The following is a 21,114-nucleotide window of genomic DNA, read 5'->3' as shown; positions in this document are numbered from 1 at the left end:
CATGCACACAAAAGGCCGGAGTGAGACACATCACACAGGCTCTTTTCCTGTGAACGTGTTAAGAGAACTAATGATTACCTGGTCGGGGGTCCGCTGTCCCTTTGACCCCCTCCCCCCCCCCGGGACCAGGATATGACGGCACAGGTGTGCCCAGGTTCCAGCCGTGCGAACCATAACAGTCACATGCAAACGCCGGGTCGCCTTTGAAGTCATTGTCGCCTTGAGAGCGTAAAGTAAAACCTTGCACAACGTCCTTTTTTTTTAACGTGTGACCGTTTGCGTCAACTAGAAAGGTTCGAGGTTTGATCTACATACAGTAGAAGCCGTCACCATTGCACAGAGGCAAAGCCCGGCCGGTTGATACGGTCTGGGAAAAGGGCGTTGTCTATGAACCTCATCGCTGCACTCTGACTCCCCCCCATCCCTTTATGCACAGGGACAAAACAAGCGTTTGGATCAGGGGGTGTGGGGTGGGGTCCGGTTACCTTCCCAACCACTGCCATAACAACATATGCAGGAAGCTCTGTATCCAAGGACAGGTTGATCCTGCCATACTCCGCTCCACGCTGTTGCCTCAGGACACGGATTGCTGAGCAGAACGCACAAACACAAATAAAGACCTGCAAAGCGGGGAAATTATGCACGTTCATATCGTTCACATAATGTCACGTCGGCTCGGATTCATTGTGTGCAAAATCAACGCGCACATACTCCAAATAAACCCCGTGTGTAGGAAAATAATCGTATCATCCCCCTCTTTGTGCGGTCATTTACATACTGTGGGCGTAGAGGGGTCAAAGATCAACCCCATCGCGAATCCCTTTGAGTGAGGACTCACAATGGGCAGGAGCTGAATGCTTTTAGCCTGGCGGCGAAGGGGAGCGGCTCCTCCCACGGTGCTGCCTTCCTCCATCCCCGTGAGCGCGCTTCTTACTGCATCCTGTTCACCTAGTTTAACATTTCAAAAGAATCTCGCAGGCCGGACTGTAACCTGAAGCCGTCTATTGCATATCAGTTTTCCACCGAGAGCAAGGAGAGCCGTGGAGGAGAGAACATACGGCCGGAGGAGGGGGGAGAAAAAAAGGCCCTGCTGAAACAAAGGGAAAGAGCTCCACTAGTAGCGGTTTTTATTGTGTCCCTGTCGTGGCACAAAAACGCCGCGGCTTCTTTCAGTTGTCACGTTAAAAAAAAAAAAAAAAAAAGCCCCATCCATCAGACACGGAGCGCCGGGTGGTCCCCGCGGACCGGCAGAGACGGGACACCCTCCGCCGCGCTGGCCGGCACTCCTCGACCCGTCCAGTGTAAATAAGACTTCCATTGACACTCGCCATGACCGGCATACAAACAAGGCCGGAACATTCCACGGCGAAGAGGACAATGAAATTAAAAAGGGGGGGGGGCGGAGGATTTATGCAGATTATCCAAGCGTGTCTGAGCAGAGATTCTACCTGTTAGCACAAATACCATTCCGTGTAGATTATTTAAAATGTATACTATAAATAAAGACCAATGTCATTAAGGTGCATAGCATTAAGGAGGGGGGGTACATCAACGCGGAAGCCTGCTGATTAAGTATGCAGCCGCCTGTCAAAACAACGGCAGATATCTTAAAGGGGGGGCAGATATTGTGTTGCCTCCCCGGCGGGTAGGCTCGGGTAAGACGGGGGATAACATGACAGCTGTAGCGACCCGGGATACCAGGAAGACCTGCGAGCACAAACATTTGCCTTTCTGCATGACTGGAATCCACATTAGGTCATTGGCATTACTCAAACACCACACGCACGCGTGTGTCCCCCCCCCACCCCGGCAGCAGCTGTGCCAGGGGGGGGTAACAGACCTTAGACAAACAGGAGACGGGGGCGCTCCGAGGTAGACGGGCGACCGCCACGCCTGTACAGCACGACGGCGACACGCTATCCGTGACCGTGTGCCGGGGGTCAAAAGGAAAATACCATTTCACGACAGCCAGTTCAATGGAATCAAGCCCTCCTTGATGTACACGTGGTAAAAAGAACAGGGGGCGGGGGGAAGGAGAGGAGTCGGGTGGTAACGCGAGACCGCCCATTTGCATCATGAATCAATCACAATAACATCGGCGAGGACATGTGATCGTACACCACACGCTGAAATGTTGGATGTTGCCCGTGCATATGTCCCACTCAATCAGGCTAAGGTCCTCCGCTCAAGTAGACCAGTGGGAGCCGAGCTTTTTTAGATCAATGCAGCATATGGAACGCACCAAACTGGGGGGGGGGGGGGGGGCGGCGCCCAGGGGTTAGATTTTTAACACGGAGGGACAGCTGGTGCCGTGAGCTACGACAGCTCAGGGTTCCTATTCCCTTCTTTTATGGCAGAGGAATTGTTGGCAATTTGAGGATCTTCCCTGGTAAGAACATTAAAAGCCTATTTTTTTTAATGGGTCTCTTTGCCCCTCATTAAAGCATGCTCTCTGCAATGTCCAGTCCGTGCCCCCCCCCCCCCCGTCCACCATCTCTCACGTAACTGCATGCTGCCTCAAAGGCCACCATGGACCCTCCGCCACATCAGGGACATCTGGCCTCTCCATCTACAAACACGGCCCATAATGGGCCATTACAAAGTCCAGGTCTGGGGAAATGCCTGGATTTATAGTGCAGCCAGAGCCGGAATGCTCTGTCTATCACGGCCACATTAAGTTGTATGAGACAGGAGGCCCATCAGACCTAATAAGCCTTATCCTTTCCAGAGGACGGCCATTAAACCCCCCCCCGGCACCACGCGAGCTCGCCATCGGCTCCCAGTTTAGTAAATTAAACAAATGAATGGCATCTTCAGCATTGCAATCAAAGCATAGGATATCATGAAACTATGAAGCTCATCTCCTCCCCGAGCAGAGCCCGGGAAAACTCAATTATCAACCGTTTATAGAAAAGGCAGACATCCAATGTGCGTATATGGTTTCACTCTTTTAGCGCCAGGCTCATATTCACTTCATCTGCGTTTGCCTACATCTAAGCTGTCTCCATGGGGAGGCCCGGAGCCACTTCCGTCGTCCCTGACAACCCAAGGCTTCTGCCAAGTTGAGCCCTCTTCATTTATGTTCACCTCTTCTTCGTTTGACTCTTCTCTCCTTCCCTTTCTCTCTGTTTATGGGGGGGGGAGGGGGGCGCCTGCTTTTATCACCACCCAAACCCTCCGTTCGTGACAAAAACAACCGCATTATCCATGTCAAATCCATTAGAGACAGCCAGGGGAAGGCAATATGGAGCAAAATGATTCTTTGTGGAGCAAACGCAAAGACAGCTCAAACTATCACGGACGACTCAAAACGACGCTTTCTTCCAGTATTGCATATACACAATTTAGGGAACAGCAGTCTGTTCAGTTATGACAGAGATGTTCCACTAAACTTGTTTTTCTTCCGAGCATAGTAAATTGCTTTTGGTTTTTTAAAAAGGGACTGGAATGAATAGGTGGACATGTGAGCGCTTAAGAGATATCCAGAGCCCCCGAAAAAGCTCTTTCTATAAGAAACACATTCATCGCTGGGGTTTATTCAAGTGCTTAATCAAAAAGGAAATCAGAATGAAAAGGCCAACCAAAATCAGTACAATCAACCGTGAAAGCCTTTATTTCTCCCATTTCAGCTTCATAATACTGTTCAGCAGTCACACTCCGTTTGAAATATCAGCTTGGGAGAAAGGAGTTTTATACAGCGAAGCTCCCCTCTTTTTTTATTAGCAATTAACACCTTTTTCCAGCCATTCACCCCCCGTCCTGAGTCACAGGTGGGACAGACCAAAGTGTGACCTGATGAAAGACACAATGCCAAACGGTTCTTTTCCCCCTCCCTGATAGGCGAAGCTAAAAAAAGAACGGCCTGAGGAGTCGCAGCCGCAAATACTTAGAATAAGATATCGCCCGTCCGATATGACAACCAGTCGCAGACTGAAAAACACACAGGTGTGGTGGGGCTATGAACCCCCACCTGTACTGCAGTCTCCCTCCCTTCTGCTCACCCGATGAACTCTCGAAGTGAGCGTAACGGCGTGAGCTGCCGTCTCCTGGGATTCTCAAGCAGAAAGGAGCGACTATTGACAGAAAACACAGGCTTGCAGAAAAAAAAAACAATGAAAAAAAAGAAAGGATGAGCGACAGAAGCCTCAATGAATATAGAGGTTGGGAGGACTTTCGATATTTCGAGGGGGGGAGTTATTTGCTGGCAGCACCAACCCCTTTACCAACAAAGGGCCTTTCATATTTCCTGTGAACAGAGACTCCCATTAATCCCAGAGGGAGGTCTCATCTCAGGGCTTCTCTGCACATAAATGACTCTCCTCACGCTCAGGGGTTTACAGCACCAAGAGCAAAAAGCAAGAACCGTCCCGGAGCCAGCTGGACACCCTTAATGCGTCAGGCCAATCTTAAAATCACGTACGTCAGCGCTCATAACGCATGTGCCAACATTTGATTTACCCCGACTCACAGCCGGGATGCTGCGGCGGCGGCGGCGTCCCCACTCTCATTCGCTCTCTCTGCGTCTGTCTCCCGCCCCGTCTTTCTGGTGTGGGAGGAGCCAAAAAGAAGAGAGGAAAAGAGAAAAAAAAAAGAAGCTCTGCCCAGCTGTCGCATTTCTGAGCAGATGAAACGCGCTCTGACGGGACGAGTACACGCCAATCCCCACTTATCCCACACAGAGCGGACTTTAACAGTGGTGCACAGCTGCCAGGGCGCACATGCTCGGGCCCGTCTGGTGGGCTGCTAGAAGGCCCGATAAGAGGCTGCGGAACCGCCGTGCCGCACTGCGAATGGATTTGCGAGAGGGGGAGGGGAGGGGGGGGAGAAAAACGGGTGACTGGAAATGGAGAAAAACTCCCCATGATGCATGTGCCTCGAGTCTGGACCGCCTCACTGCAAACAGACACTAATCAATGCTGGTCCAATGGCCAATGAGGGAAGAACGGGGGAGGGTCAGCGAGCGGGTGGAGGAGAAGGTGGCGGGCGAGCAGGCGGTGGCCAAGGCCCACACGAGGGTGTCGTACGGTCACACATGATGCTACACGCTCGGCGCCTATAACGAATGCTTGCGGCAGCCGCATCCGTGAGGGACGCGGCGTGAATCAGCGCTCTGGTCGCCTGCCGTTAAAGCAGCAGCGGCGCTTGAACTGATTGTACCCGTCAGCGGCGCGAAGCCGTGGACGAATCGTCCTCAGAACCCTGAAGGATACCGGCGGCCTGATCACGCCGGGTGACGCAGTAGTGCTTGAGGAACAGCTTTGGATTCAAAAGTATGAATAATTGTGAATATTCAAGTCTGAAGTCATTCTCGCATGTACCCAATTTCCACTAAAACATAAAGCCTCAAGTGGATTTTAGTTTAATCAATTTCTATGATACCGAAAGCCGCAGATGTCTTCCTATACGTCAACACGCAGCCAGCGTGGGATCACTGCCAATGCAACGACGGACACAAGTGTGTGGCTAAATGAATAAATCACAACAAATAAAACTCATAATAAATATTCCCTTTCGATCAGCTAACCGATCTTTGGGCGGATGCGCGAGAGAACAATGCGTGCCAGTGTTGCCCGCTCCGGTCGCTCTGCACAGAATAAGCCCGGTGGGGGCAGAACAAAGCCTCGCCTGTGTGTTCTGACCTCGGCGCTCCTAGACAACACATTCTTGGGAGGACAGAGGGGAAACATTCTAACAGGATCACCACTGTTGTTGTTCTGCTATTTATCCAATAAGATAGCCTTTAAAAAGACAAGCTGCGTGTTTGTGTGTGCGCGCTGAGGGAACAAAGCAAACCTGATGGTTTATGTCCTTGGCAAGTTGTCCACAGTTTACTTAATGAAGGTTCTTCAAAGTACGACTGACCCTTTCTGCTTCTACAATAGTTTAAAAATGATCTTTTTGATGAACTGCGAGTAATATAGATAACAACTTTTTTTAAAGGTGGATAAAAGAAGCAGTAGAGCAGTCTGAACTAAGTAAATTACAGCAGCCTTTAAAAGGCATTAAAAGTAAAACACAAATGCCGTATTACGATATAAAGATGGTCTTATACAATTGATACGTTGCCGAGCAACCATTGTACCAAAAGTGTTTCCGGGATGAATAAAGACTAATGGCTCATCTCCAGGGAAACAGAATCTTCGACTGAACGGCCTTTTGACATCCCTGATGTTCTCACCGAGAGCTGATGATTGACAGCTCCATCAACCACTTACAGGCATTTTAAATCCCTCACTACGTGAGAGTCAGGGGATGCGTCTTTAGCTATAACGAACACCTGTAACCACGGCAACATTTGCACCCACCAAAGAATGGAGCCGCCGCGAACTCCCTGAAACGTTGGGGTTTTTTCCGCTTTGTTACTCAAAACAGACAAAAAGCGGTGAAAAAACAGTGACTTTATGTGCTTTTCTTCCTGACAACTGTTGTGCCTTTAGGCCACAAAGCGTCACGCCATGAGAGCATCAGCGGGAAGAGAAGGCCGCGCGGGACTGAAACCGCGTCTCTGCCGCGGCGAGGAGCTAGCATCTGGCACGGGAGGATAGTCCCGCCTCCGACAGACGCCGTCATCGACCCGCCCACTTCCCCGTTGCGTTCTGACGACGTGCCCCGCCGTCTCCTGAAGCTGAACTGTGTGTGAACCGCAGCATTGGAGTGACAACCATATTTAGCCGCGGCGTGATCGGCGTGTTTCCCCAATCAGCTGGCACCCACTTGTCCCCCCCGTCCCCCCTCGAGGTATAAGCCTTGGCGATATGGAGCCGTCCTGCTCCAAAATAGCCCTCCCACTCACACATTCCCCGGTCTGCCACAGGCAAAGATAAAACTTTTTTTTTTTGCACACGCTGTCCATTTTGATAAACCTCGGCATGCGAGTAAGTCCCCCGCAAACGCGCGAGTAAGCCTCGCATAGAGGAGCGGCGCTCTCGAGCACGCACAGTTGTGCTGCATTAGTCCTTTTTACTTAATCCTCTGGCCATCGCGCTGCCGATAAACAAAACTCTGGAAAATATTAAACAAGCCGCTCCGTGCGAATACTACAGAGTCTGGAGCACCGCCGGGGGCTCCGTCCCCTCGATGAGGTCGGGGCCAAACGCGTGATATTAGAAATGTCCTCCAAGTCGTACCTCACAGGGGACGTCCTCTAATAACAGAAGCACACTCGCGCTACGAGATCTTGGTTTTTATCCAGCAGGATGGGATTGCGGTCTAATGTACGAGCAATGCATCAGGGGAGGATAAGCTTCTCCAGAGTCAATAAAAACGGTTTTAGCGGAGCCCCACAAGGGAGTGGGTTTAATTATAAACACAAGTGGAGCTGGACAAAAAAAAAGACAACATCGTAGCATGTTGATCCAATATAAATGCATGCCTGCCTCGCCTCCCACCAGGTTTTCGCAGACGGGGAGCGCTGAGGGAGCAGGGGGCTGAAATAACACGCGCTGTCTGTGGCTCGCACGACATATACTCCACATTCTTCATTTTATTCCAAACGCTGTGGGTTGTTTTTACACGTACTAACCCAAGCAAAAGGAACACAATGGCAAAGAAAGATTCAGGATTGAAGTAAGTGTAGTCCGGCGAAATCGCCTTTGCGTCAAAGCTTTGATTAGTGATTCGGAGTTTGCGAAAATCCCTCATGGGATAATAATGACCTCAGCTGAAGATGTGCTTCTGTAATGCGTTTTGCGCGCTGAGTGTTAATCCTTCAGGCATTTCACGCACTGCGCCCGGATCTCCATCCCAGACACCCTCCGAGGGGAACCATTACCATTCACTGTAACTCCTAACGCTGGTCAAACCACGTGAAAAAGGAGGAGAAATGATTTAAATGAAAGTGAAAAGTGGAGAGCAAAGTTGCGCCCCCTCGGTTTGATTCAAAGCCCGGCTCCTTAATAAGCCCAATTCATTTCCCCTGCTGGGTCTCGCTCCCTCTATCACTAGTGACAGGCGTGAAAGGTCAATAACCTTGGCTCACAGCTCTCATATGGTTAGCAATGCCATAAATTAACGGGTTGACGCGGGTTATTCAGAACTCTCCGAGTGGGCCGACGGAAGCTTATCTTCTGCAAAGGTCACAGTGCTTGGAACACTTAGGGGGAGAGTGAAGGGCCGACACATGATCTATACGAGATGGAGTGCGTTGCACTTTGGCGAAGTCGGATGGACGGGCCGGACCGGGGCGCCGGTGAACATTTGGAAAGCGTAGGTTGCCAAGCCTACGGGGTTCACAGTGGGACGCGCGCTCGCGCCGCAACGCGGCTCCTTTCTCCTCTAAACGCAGATTACAGGCTCGGAGGTTTTCTTTGTGACCCACGTCAGCGGCTGACATCAACGCCGCGCGGGCATCTCGACGTTGTCGCGCACATGTAGCCCGTATGTTGCCGTACTGTAAACACCAACGTGGACAAGCTGAAGAGATTACATTTCCTCGCCAGCGGACTCATTTTGATCTCCGTTTTGTAAGTTGGGGAGAAACGACAATCTCCTGCTAATCCACATCACAAGACTCATTCCACAGAGAACAGAGACTTCAACGCGACCGGCTCCTACCGGACCCGCCAGGCCGAAGCGGCCCAGGAAACGAGGCGCTGGAGGGAGTCGTTTCAATCGTCGTGAGCTTTACGAGGGAATCACAGCCACTGCGAGCGACCGGTAACGCCGCCGCCATCGGCTCCACAATAGCGTTCCTTGTGCTCACGACTCGAGGCAGGAAGTCGTTTTGAATCAGAAGCACAATTAAACTGTTGTGCCATACGACTCCGTCAGACTCGACATGTTTTACAAATTAGCAGTTCTTCATCTTGTGGCAGCAGTTACACCCTCCAGTAGGAATTTGCCCCCCGACCCGCCCCCCTCACTCCCCCTCAAGGCCCGGTCCTGCTGAGCAGGCATTGCTACAGGAAATAAAGTGGCGACATGCTGCACGCCATTTAATGCCTCGGTAAATATCGACAGAGGGAGAGATAATATAAACTCGCACACCGCTGGCCGTGGAGCGGCGTGTCGCCGCGGTGTGTGTGTGTGTGTGTGTGTGTGTGTGTGTGTGTGTGTGCTCAAACGGAGGCTGCTTTGCTGCGGGTCAATCATAATATCCGCCTGGTGATGGCAGACACTGGTGTCAGCAAGACCTGGTACCAGTAGATCACTCGAGGCAAGTAATATGACGGGCTACATATGCTTATCTGATGAGTCAACAGCCCGGGATGCTGAGGGGGGGGGTGATGGAAGCCGGCGTCACAAGTCAACGATCCAATCAAGAGCAAATAGAAAGATGAATATAGCGTTACTCTTTTTAGCCTGTAGCGTAATACAAAACAAAAAATGGTAAGAAAAATAAATATATAAAAAAAACAACTCTCTAAATCCATTGAACAAAATGAACCGCTAAAGAAAAACAAAAGAATGGAAGCAAAGGATCGATCAATGTCATCAAGCCCGGTTAGAGAATAAACCACTAACGGCTGCAGAACTGTCCTTGCATTACTCAATTAAGTCACATCAATCACCGCACAGAGCCAAGGGGCTGCTCCATCTTCAAGCTCACGCTCCGTGGTGGTGGTGGGGGAGGAAGCTGTGGAGGTGAGAGAGGGCTGCATATGAAGGGGGGGGGTGTGTGTGTGTGTGTATGAAGAATGTTTTGAGATATCAGCCAGCGGCTCCTCGGAGGCCGATGTCCGGGGAGGCCCCCTGCTGCCCCCTTCCTTTCCCAGAACACAGCAGTAGGCGTGGCCCCCGCGGGAGGCAGACGTGTCTCCCCCAGGCAGGATATTGGCTTTTGTGAACACGGTTACAGTATCTGGGTCAATTAACGCATCCCCTGCTTCAAACTCCCCCTTTTGTTGGGCAGGAGGAACAATGGCGTGCGGGTTCATTGCGCCTCTCGAGCGCAGCGGGCAGCTTTTAGAAAACGTGACCCGCGTGTGTCTCTCCCCTGAAGAAGGGGACTGAACACAAGGCGCCGTTTCCTATTTTTCTAGGTTTGCTCAAACTCTCATTAATATATTCATTTGAGTATTGGCTTCGTGGTTTGTCCACGAAGCAGACGCCAAACGCGTAGAGAGAAGGACTGGCGAGGGATGGGCGGTGAACCGGTTCACACGGAATAAGATTTACGTACGGTATGAATTTCTTGGTGTGTGTGTGTGAAGTCAGTCATGGTTATAAAAACAATGCTCTTTAAAAGGGGTAAAACACCACGACAACAGCTTATGACACATAAACAATTTGTAACACTAATAATTGTACATTATTGTAAAAAATTGCAATTACATGAAAACACGGAAACCAGAGATTCTGAGCCGTGTCCGTTTGGAGGGTTTTTGGTTTTGGAAAATCCGACGCAAGTTACATTAGATCAGAAAACGACTTATTGCAAAGTCTGTTGAGCCTCTGGTGGCAACACTAGCAGCCGTAACAAGCTAACACGCTAACTAGCTAACGAACTAACACGCCAACACGCCGGCCAGTGAGCGGCGAACAGCTGTACTGTGTTTACTTGAAAAAGCAACACAGTCACATACCGGGACACGCTGACAGGGAGTTTGCATCCGGCGTGGAAAAAAAGTGAAACGCATTGAGAAAAGACAAACTGTGGGCAAAAAAAAAATCAAACAAACAGCTGGGGCAACATCGCAAACAGAGCGCTCTTTATCCGTGAACGAGATTTGGAGCCGCTTGCTCAAACAGCCGCCCCCCACCTCCTAAAAAAAGGGCCGACTCACAGGGAAGAGCAACGGCCCCGAAGCCCACAAACCGGCCCCAGGTAAAGTAAACAATTCACTCCGTACTGCTGATGGACTGTCTCGTAGGTGCAAGCTGACATTTCCTTCTTCCTCACATATTTCTTTTAATAAAGGCAAAGCCAGCCGGGTGATACAGCGGGGCGGCTGCAGAGAGCTGCGCACACACAGCCTCATCACGGGGATCTGCTGCACTTCCTGGACAGGAAATGATTGTTTTAACAGAATGAATAAATCGTTTCCCTTTTGACAGTCTTGTAAATTGAAGCGCGCACATCAAGCGACCCGGCATCGGGGCTGAGGGGGCCCAGGTGTGATCCAGAACCAAATAACCTATAAAACCCCTCTAACCTTCACATGACCGCGTGAAGGAGCAAATACTGCCTGTCCTTGCCTTTTTTTTCCCCCCCCCACATCCGCATCGGACCCCTCGAGGGGGCCGTGATGGACGACGACACTCGGATTCGGTAAATGTAGTTACACGCAACCTTGTGAAAGACGAGTTACAATCTGCATCTGACCAGTCGCTGCTGGGATCCGGGGTGCGGATTCATTACCAATCGCCTTGCTGACCGAGGTGTCCGAGGTCCGTTGACCTCCAGCAGCTAGTCATAGACGCCTGCGTTACCGGGAGCTGCCCTTCAACGCCGCCACAAAGAGCCATCTGGATTGAACCAGCTAATTGTATGCCAAGGACACACACTCCCCTACAATCGCACAGGCATGAGCGAGGGACACCTAAACCACGGCCCAATGTCAGGGCCGCTCACGGTGAGGTGCCGATGGCGGCGGGGAGGGCGCCGCTGATAGGAGCGATAGGAGCCGAGGTGGCGAGAAGCCATCAGGTTGGTGTCGGCTCCCCTTTATCTACATTTAGCCGTTGCTCAAGAGCCAAGTGTACTCCAGATGTGGAGGCATTATCGTCAGATAATAATAAAGATGTGACGCATGTCATGGCAAACCGCGGGCTCGGAAAACGCACCCACAAATTAGCCACAGGCGGCCGGCAGCGTGACTGGAGCGGAGCCGCGACCCCGCGACAAATGGCCGCTCCTTCTTCCCCCCCCCCCGGCGTACTGGAGGCAAACCGCATCAAGAGGATACTTCCCAAAACCTCGCTCCGCCAAGATCCAATCTGCTGTCACAATATGTGGTGGTTATCTAGGCCACCAAGCGCCCAAGAAGAATAAAAACACCGCGGCAGGAAATGAAAAATAAATGTTTGCGGGCTGACGACAACGCGGAATGAGACAAATTCAACCCCCGACCAGACAGCGATGCTTTAGCTGGAGCGCTGCCTACATTACAATATATTGATCAGTGTAAACGAAGCCCCGGGATTCATTGATCCACAAAAAAAATGGCACTGCTCTCCATCTGGCCTCATCTGCTGCATCACTGCTTCTCGCCTTGAGTTGGAGATTTGAGTGTTAAAACAATTCCTGTTTCACTGTTGAATTATTCAGACATCGAAGCAGACCACAAAACACAAAGATCTCAACGGCAGCCATCGGACTTTCCTCAAAGCTGAATATTTCAAGGAGCCACAGAGCTCCAGTTCTGTTCCAGAGGCGGTCTCTCTCGTAGTCTTTGGTCCAGATCACATCGCAGTGATTTAATGTCCAACAAGCTCTTGGCCAAAAAAAACACTTTAAAACTTGTGACGCTTGAAAGCGGGGGCTTTTTACACGGGCCTTGGTGGGACTCTCCCGGGGATGAGCGATGGACTCCATAGGTCACAACAACATGAGGTGGTGTTGCCTCCCCCGCTGACGGGTCGGGACCTCTTTGGCTGGTCCTTCATTCATCCATACCCCCCCCCCCCCTCCTCACCAGCACAAACCGAGAGCAGGAGAAAAAGAGGCCGAGTGGGTTGCCGAGCGCTCGGCCCAGTTTGCAGGAGAGGGTCGAGCGGGGTCGCGTCTCGCCAAACACAGGGGCCCCTTAAGCACACGTGAGTGGCCCCAGCTGTACCCGGGGGGGGGGGGGCGGCGGAGCCTTAAAGAGGGCGCAGACAACCAGAACGACGGAGAGATGGATTTTGGGAGCGCAGTGTTGTTCTTTGTCAGGAGAGGTGAAACTTGGTTTGTTTAAGAAGGAGTCGCCTTAACCAAACACAGCGACTGAAAATACACATTTAGAATTATCTATATGGCCTGACAGCAGCTCGGAGTTCATGTTCTCGCCGCTGACACTAATTGTTATAATCACATTATTGAACTGGTCAACTGTAGAGGCCCCCCCTTCCCCCTCGACCCGTCCGTAGGGCCGGACGCTCACATTTAAAGCACTTCAACCAAAGCGAAAGCAGACACTTCTCTTTTATCACCAGCGCTCCTATAAATAAAAAAGCAGAAACACAGCGGCGGGGGGGGGGGGGGGGGAGGGGGTTGGGGAGATGAGAAAAATGAACCCAGAATACGTGGTGGGGGAGGGGGGCAGAGCAGCGGCAGCATAAGAGTTTATTAAGCTCAATTAGGCTTTTGGGCTTTTCATTAGCCCAGTTTTTAGGGAGGGAAACCTCTGCTGAATAATGCAGAGAATGACTCACTTTGCAACCCCACTTTAAATGGCCTCATCAAAATAAATTAACAATGCTATGTGTGTCAACCCTCCAAAGCTCCCAGAATTCCATTAGACACCCAGACGCCAACCACTCGCAGCAGCAGCAGCCCACCTTAAATTACATGCAATTCAATAGAACCAGTCACTCTGAACAGGAGAAGAGGAAAAGCCGCACAAATGCTTCGAGCCTTGGAACTGCGTGATGGTCTGATAATGATTAACCGCGTTTGGCCGCTCCGTATCGGTATTTCCAAGATTAAGGTCCAGCGGACCCCAGAGAGTAGACAGTGGGTAACCCCCTAACCCTGACGGGGTCCTGCATCTGCAAGCAATGAGCGGAACCTCCCTTTAATGGATCACCGGGGAGGACGGCTCTCATACCTGGAATAATTGTCTCCTCTGTGCTGCCTGGCCGAGCAACTTTTAGAAAATGCATTTTAACAAATCTATTGAAAATCAATGGAGCAACCCGTGGCCGACTAACGGTTAAAGTCCAGTCAAAGCGCCCCTCCCTCCCTCCCTCCCTCCCTCCTGGAATGTGATTAAATCTTACAAATCAAATAGCTGTGGTAACTACTTGGCCACAACTGCCGTGGTCAAAATCCACAGGATGCTTCAATTTACCACACACAATGTCAGCTGTTTATATGCTAACTGCCCCCATTTCCAGGTTTTACAAACTGCATGATGTGTATTCTCTTTATCAGTAACAAAAAGAGAGGACGCAATTAGAGAGGACAAAGAAATCTAACAGCCCCCCCCCCCCCCCCCCCCACACTGCATCTCTGCACATTCTGAGGTCAAAAGCAATACGAGCACACGGCTCACATTACTGGCACCGCGCACGGCGCACAGATCGTATTACACGACTTTGTTAAAATGCAGAGTAATAACAGGACAGAGCCCATGTGTTCTGCTCAAACGGGTTTGGGCCTTCAGGTGTGGATAATAAAAGACGAGCCCTCAACAAGAGTCGCTCAATGCTTCTCTGTTCATTAACCAGGACCTTTCAGGGCCCCATTGACAAAGTTAATGAAAAGCATCAGCAGGCTACACGCAGCTACAGGAGCATCGGTAGGAATAATAAAAAAGAATAAAACCCCTCAGCTGTTTGTCAAAAACAATATCCCCGACCAGCATGGCGGAAGCAGCGTTGAAAGACATTGGGCGGGCTCTCCACGCGGTGGGGGCTTTGTCTTCCAAAACACGCCGAGGGAGCTTTTCATTAGAGAATGCGGCTCCATTAACATCGCCCCACGCTGCTGAGCCCCGCCGCATCACAATGACTCAGGAGTGCCCCTCTCCGTCAAGGAAGCCTCCGCAGAGCAACAGCTCGCTGGGGGGGGGGGGGAGAAAAGGGGAGGGCCCGCAGACAAAAGGGGGACCCGATTAGCCCGAGTCACGGCTCATCCGCAGGCCGACAGAGGGGAACCCATCTCCCGCAGGATCAAACGGAAAGACCTGCGCACGAGGTGAAAGCCAGTGAAAGCCGGGCACGCCCACAGAAAGCACTCCCCCCTCCTCCCCCCTCGTCATTGCCACCCGACACCCCCCCCCCCCACCTCCACCTATCTGACTCACACCGACGACAGCGTGCAAGTTTTAGGCACACACTGTGAAATCCAACCCAAGTGAGAATGTCTGCCGGTCCAAATGACCTCGAGGCTCGAACCGCTCTAATGGCACACTGGTGATATATTCCCGGTTTTATTGCTGTCTGTGGGCCCGCGTGCTCTTTCATGGTTGTTGCATCCCCGCTTTGCAAATATTAAATTGCAAAGCGGCCGTGTTGGTCATGCTGGCTGCAGTGTAAGGGACTACTGCTTCAAGGTTAAAAAAAAACGTTATTTTCTCGTTTTCCTCCTCGCACCAGGTTTTACATTTTATAGAGCTTACAAATACAGATTTTTGCACAGACCGCTGCAATAAAAAAAAAATGTAAAGATGATGCAATTGCGGTTATTAGTGCCACGGAGTGGGCTCAGCAGCGTAATGGATTACATTGGGATTCCAGCAGGAACCTTTAGGCATAAACAGACTGAAATACTTCCAGCATTTAAATCTGTACTGAAGTGATGATGGATTAGAGGAAAGCGCAGCAGTGGTAGACTACGGTTACAGGAATAATGAAATGCACCAGACACAAGGCACGCAATGTTTAACAGCAAAGTCACTTGCTTGATCAAAAGTTCTGCAAGAATTCAAATCTGTGTGTAAATCGACTTTTCTGAAAGCACTCGGGCTGGTGCAATCAACAAAGCTTTCCTTTTTAATGAAAGCAATTCATATTCCTCCAAACAAATACCGTTTAAACAATGTATAATCCAACATGCATATGTTTGAGTCAACTCAAAATAACAGGGGGGGGGGGGGGGGCAGCATGTAAGCAAAACGGACAGGAGCGACATGGCTAAGCTGAACCACATTTGAGCTGGTTTACAAGGCAAACTACAACACGGCTACACCGAGGCTAATTGTTTAAATATGTCAGGCTAGTTCTGATCCTCCCAGAAATGTAACACATGTCGGAAGGCACGCACACACACACACACTCGCTCGCACACCCACGCACACACACACACACACTTGAGAAAACACAGGCGCAAGAAGAATCCAGCACTGGGAATGTCTCACCACTCACCGTTAAAAAGGGGACGTCCTTTCTCCGTGATTTCTGGCACCACAACCTCGTATACATCTTCAGAGAAGCCCGGCCTGCATGGTGGGGTGCCTCTGCCCTCCGCTGCAATCTGTGATGGAGGGGTGGGGGGGGGGGGGAGGGGGTCAACAATGAGTCATAAATCAACCTTGAAAAAAAAAAATGAAAAAAAACGCACTGTGTTGAACCTCCTGGTTGCGTTCCCAAGTCCCCACAGTTGTACAAAAGCATCTGTTGTTTTTGCAGCAGGGGCCGCAATTAGGATAATGAGGCCAAAAGGGTTAAGCATTAGCCAGAAGAAAAAAAAAAGCATGGCTAGGCACGAACAAGCTCCATTTGTACCCCTGCAGGGGCCCCGGGTCCAGGGACGGGCCACAACCAAGTCCGTCTGATCAACACACTCTCACTCGGGACAAAACACTCCTCGTTGGAGGGAACAAAGCAATAAAAAGTAAAAGGCTAACGACCCACTGTTGTGTGCAAATAAACATTCAAGTGTCAATGTCTGAATAAACAACACAGAACAACTGCTGATGTCGAGCGGGACTATCTCTGATTATATATATTACATAATGAAATATATTATCTCTTTTTGCCTCGTCTCGATAAGGAAAACTCGGCTTTAGGGTGTGCGACAAAAGATTTTTTCTGGGAGGGGGAGATAACGGCGATGTGGCAAAGCAGGGAAATGAATAAATCTAAATGACTGGGGCTGGCGTACATCCCTAAAGCAGGACAAACAAAGTACGAAACCACAAGCCAGAGCACAACTGATGCGCAGGCATGTTGACCCTCAGCGTGGATCCAGAGGCCCTGTTGGTTTGCAGAGAGACTAAAAACTAGTCCAGCTGCAAAAATAAAACTAAATAAAGAGCGTTGCGGGTGCCATGTTTTTGTCACGGGAGTTTAAGTAAGGGGGGAAAACAGTTTTCAGAAAGGGGGGAAGAGGAGCTGGATTAGCACGTCTAACAGCAGCCGGACCACGATGCGCGGGTTTAGGATCCGCGTTAAAGTGTCCGCGGCGCTTTAAGCGTTGATCGCACCGAGCCGCTGCCGCGCGGCGGCCGCTGGAGGCCGGAGCGTCTCACGGAGACGCGACGCGCGCTAAACGTGCTCAGAAGAAGAAAAGCACACAGCGGCCGCCGCTTCATCGCAGCGAGTCGGCTTCCGGTCGGACGGTAACCTGGATTTACATCGGGATACTTTTCACCGTTGCTCGTGACGGATTTTTTCTTTTTAACCAGAGCGGCAATCGCGGGACAGCGACGTGCGTACACGTTAAACTAAACACAACCGAATTAAAACTCCTCAAACGAGTGAAACCACTCGGTGGAGACGAACACCGGGCGCCTCGTGCGCATAGTGCACTTTTCTTTTTAAGGAGAGAGAACCGTTAACCGGGCGAGCGCAGCACGTGCAGCGGGCGAGCGCGCACGGCTCCGCGCCGCCGCCGAGTCCGCGCCGCCGCCGCCGCCGAGTGGAAGCTAGCGGCTCCACGCGGGGGGCCGGAGCTCAACACACGTCGTCGTCGTCGCCACCGAAGGACGAAGGGCAGCGGAAAGTGTCCGGAGAAGGACGCTTACCTGCAGTCCGGCCAAGACCAGCAGCAGCGACAGACCGCCGCTCTCCCGGAGCGAGAACATCGCTGCGCCCGCGACCGCTCGCGTTACCCTCCTTTCGGAATCCGTGCGTGCCGCCGAAACAAAAATATGTTTGTATTTAGAAAACACGGCGGCGGCTGCGGGGAGGGAGGGAGGAAAAAAAAATCAAAACAATATCCGCGAGGACAGGAAAGCAACAAAAAATAAACCACAGGTTCCTTCTACGACAAAAGGCAGCAGCGAGCGCGAGGCAGCCTCCTCCTCCTTATGAGTCCAGCCAGCAGTGAGCGGCGCGCGGCGCCTGGTACTGAGGCTGCTGCCCCCCCCCCCCCCCCCCCTCCCACCCGGGCCCGCGCGCACACAGCGCCCGCTCACTGTCGCTCCCTGCCGGCCACACCGACTACTTCACCCCCCCTCAAACCACCATCCCCAATGACAGAGAATTATAGCATTCACGCGCAGTGTGTGGCGGTTTCTGGTGGTCCTACCAGACGTTATGGCATTTCATCTCTCATCTGGAAAGTAGTGTTAATCAACTTTAAATAACTAATTAGTCTATATATATTATATACACAGACACACACGGATAGAATAGATTAATATATACAGGTTAATTAACAACAAAACAATTACATATATATATATATATGAGAGAGAGAGAGAGAGAGAGAGAAAATAATATTATATAGGATTAATAAAAAGCATTGCTTGTATGGTTATGTAGACAATGCCAAACTGCAGATACTGCTTTGGTAGTTAATTTAACTGTAACATGACTGTCATCGATGTGGCCGAGCTGTCCCTCCAGACAAATTTAATTACCTCTCAAAAGAGAATATCTCATCCATTTCGGATCACAACAACCCGCAGTAGTTTTACGCCTGTTGAGGTCACCTTTTATTGGCCTATTGTCTTGTTTCGTTTACCCCTGCTCATTGTATTTAAATGACCCTGGCGTGAAAATGCAAGGAAAGACCATCAAACACAAGAGATTACTGTGTGAACGTCTCACCACTCAACAGCATACTGTCATACGTGCTGCTTGAGGTGTCCCGTGTTTTTAGTGCCTGATTTTCGCCTGTAGTCAAATATTAGCGTGTGATTTGTGATACGCCATGTTGTGAACTATGTCCATATGTTGTTTTTTCACTTTCAGGTTATTAGCTCCAGACTCCTCTGCTCTCAAAGCGCTTTCTGAATGTCACGAGCACTGAGGAGTAATTGAGGAGCCAATCAGTTGTCTCCCTGTCTGCATAAAGAGGAGCCTCTATTGATCAGGAGGTGGGAGATTTTGATCACATTGCCCTTAGATAATTGCTGTTTACTGCACGTTTGATCCTAAGGATTATTTATCGTCAATGTTTAGGTGTATGTGTCTTCCTCACACACACACACACACACACACGGTGTTCCTTAACCAGCTCACACAGTTTCATTAACTATTTGAATTTTGCATTCTATTCATTCATCGTGACTCAGTCTCAGAGTAAAGCTTTTTTCATGTCTCGCTAAAATATGCAATAAATAATTCCCTAACATTATCATCTCATGTGATACAGGCTGATGAAGGTTAAATTACCTTGGTTGTGCTGCAGACATCTAATTAACTACAGCGAGACGACCCCGTGGAGGAGATTGCATCTGTGAAACCCGAGATATTTCAGTTGAGCGAGAAAGAAAAAAAAAAAGAAATACTTTTTCCATCTCCATATACAATAAACTGACAGGGGGTGACTTTTCGTTCACCTCCTCCCCGGCAAGCCTGTTGTTTTCCAAGTTATTGGCGTTTTGTGGCACATGTGAGTACGTGATGGGAGCGACGCCGCTCCCCTCCTCCTACAAATCAAACCATCCGCTCCTGAGAGGCTCTGGTAATCCTAAACAAACTGTGAGCAGCATCACATCCCACTTATAGTCAGAGCACACACACACACGCACACGCACACACACACACACACACAGTGTAAATGTGCTTGTGTCTTGTAATAAGACCCGCGTGGCACTTGATACTTGTCATTGATCAGCAATTCGGATTATCCTTGTTTTGAAATATTCAAACTCTCCGTGGAGCTAAAGGACGTAACCAAAAGAAGAAAGTTAAGATAGTGGAGATATAAACAAAATGAAGACAGAGTTGGAGAAAAACTGCTCGTAGTCCCCTCACAGCTATTAAGAAACGTAATAGCTGAAAGTCGTGTCTTTCACCCGGCGGCTGTCCAATGGGATGTTCACTCTGGGGGCATCGGGCAAGAGATCAAACTGAATGACCCGTTGATAATTGATATCGTGTTTTGTGCAACTTTATGTAATCTAATCTAATTGAAAGTGGGATCAAAATGCTCCATCTCTTTGATTAATGCAGAGGCGGTTATCTTTCATCAGCGCTTGTCTACGAAGGGGCGGGGCTTAGTGGGAATCCAATTTGGACTCTGTGCTTTCAATCAAACGCTATCATGTTGCACGACTCGTGAGACCAATCACAGCCGCCCGCCGCCCCAGAACTCTGTGTGCAGCATGTACCTGAATTTGGCACGCTCTGAAATGTGCAGTCCAAGGAGAAAAGTGCCTTGCAAGGTCGCTGCGCGGCCTGTGCTTAATGTATTCTCCTGGCTGCGAGTGTGTGTGTGTGTGTGTGTGGACAGATAACGTTGCTTGGCGGGGGGCATATGCGAGACAGCGGCGTGATGCATGTTGGTCGCACTGCTGACACCGCTGTTGACTCTCATAAGTGTCCGTGTCGGAGGGCGGGCGGCCCGGAGGGGCCCACCGTTCAACACCTTTTCTTTCTTTTCCTTTTTTTCCTTCTCTCCAGCGCAACCGGACGGCGGTGGAGGAGCGCCGCAGCACGGCGGCCTTGATGGCACTGGGAGGGAAACGGGCGAGGTCAGCAGCCCTTTCACGTCGGTGGCACTTCTGCATGCTGACTGTGTGTTGACACGGGGATATCACACAGTTCACACCGCGCTCCCACGTGCTCAGCCTTTTCCTGCTGGAAGCCAAATATAGATGTCAGCGAGCACGACGCACTCGGCCCGCTCCGCTCGCATTTATTGTCCGCTTATGTAATTCGACGAAGGCACGGATCCTGAAGCCTAATTTATAGAGCTCCTTGCGTGTCCCTTGCGTGTCTTTTCACCCCTCCTTGCGTGCGTCGACCAATTTTTCTAGACTAGCGTCAAAAGCTACGCAAGCCTCCTGCAGCCCGCAAGGCCGTGATTGGTCCGCTAACTGCGTCCTTTCCGGAGTCTCACATTTCTGGTTTCATAGCATAATACGGCCATTTCTAAAAGGAAGATTTTTGAAGAGAGAACGGATCAGATTGAAGAGCTTTTAAATATGAGCGCTTGTACAAGCCGTCACTGGCGGACTATGAGGACGCCGGACGGCCTCTGATTCATGGAGGGAGATCTCCACAAACGAGGGGAACAAAGTCGTGGAGGAAAATACGGGACAAATGTGTCCGTGATGAAAAGCAGCAGTGTGGATGCACGGGGCAATAAAGTCTGTGATAAATAAATAAACCAACCAACGACTTTCACACACAAAG

At 50.5% G+C, this 21,114-nt stretch overlaps 1 protein-coding gene and 1 long non-coding RNA gene across 2 annotated transcripts in view; one reads left to right on the top strand and one right to left on the bottom strand.

The window, feature by feature from the left end:
- LOC120816315 (cadherin-2) overlaps positions 1 to 18,083 on the bottom strand; it is a 49,810-nt gene extending 31,727 nt beyond the window's left edge. Inside the window, exons 1-2 of the mRNA XM_078098579.1 lie at positions 17,550 to 18,083; positions 15,949 to 16,057 (exon numbers count right to left, since the gene is read on the bottom strand). Coding sequence (XP_077954705.1) covers positions 15,949 to 16,057; positions 17,550 to 17,609 — 169 coding nt within the window. The 5' untranslated portion in view covers positions 17,610 to 18,083. The remainder of the gene's footprint in view (positions 1 to 15,948; positions 16,058 to 17,549) is intronic.
- A 640-nt stretch (positions 18,084 to 18,723) lies between these two features.
- On the top strand, positions 18,724 to 19,324 carry LOC144405449 (uncharacterized). The gene is made up of 2 exons (XR_013467042.1): positions 18,724 to 18,848; positions 19,127 to 19,324. It is a non-coding gene; the product is annotated as an uncharacterized LOC144405449 (long non-coding RNA).
- The last annotated feature ends 1,790 nt before the right edge of the window (positions 19,325 to 21,114 follow it).

This window comes from Gasterosteus aculeatus, chromosome 3 (assembly GCF_964276395.1).
Source record: "Gasterosteus aculeatus chromosome 3, fGasAcu3.hap1.1, whole genome shotgun sequence".
Classification (NCBI taxonomy): domain Eukaryota; kingdom Metazoa; phylum Chordata; class Actinopteri; order Perciformes; family Gasterosteidae; genus Gasterosteus; species Gasterosteus aculeatus.
The sequence above is the reverse complement of the archived record's forward strand: the minus strand, read 5'-3'. Positions and strand labels throughout refer to the sequence as shown.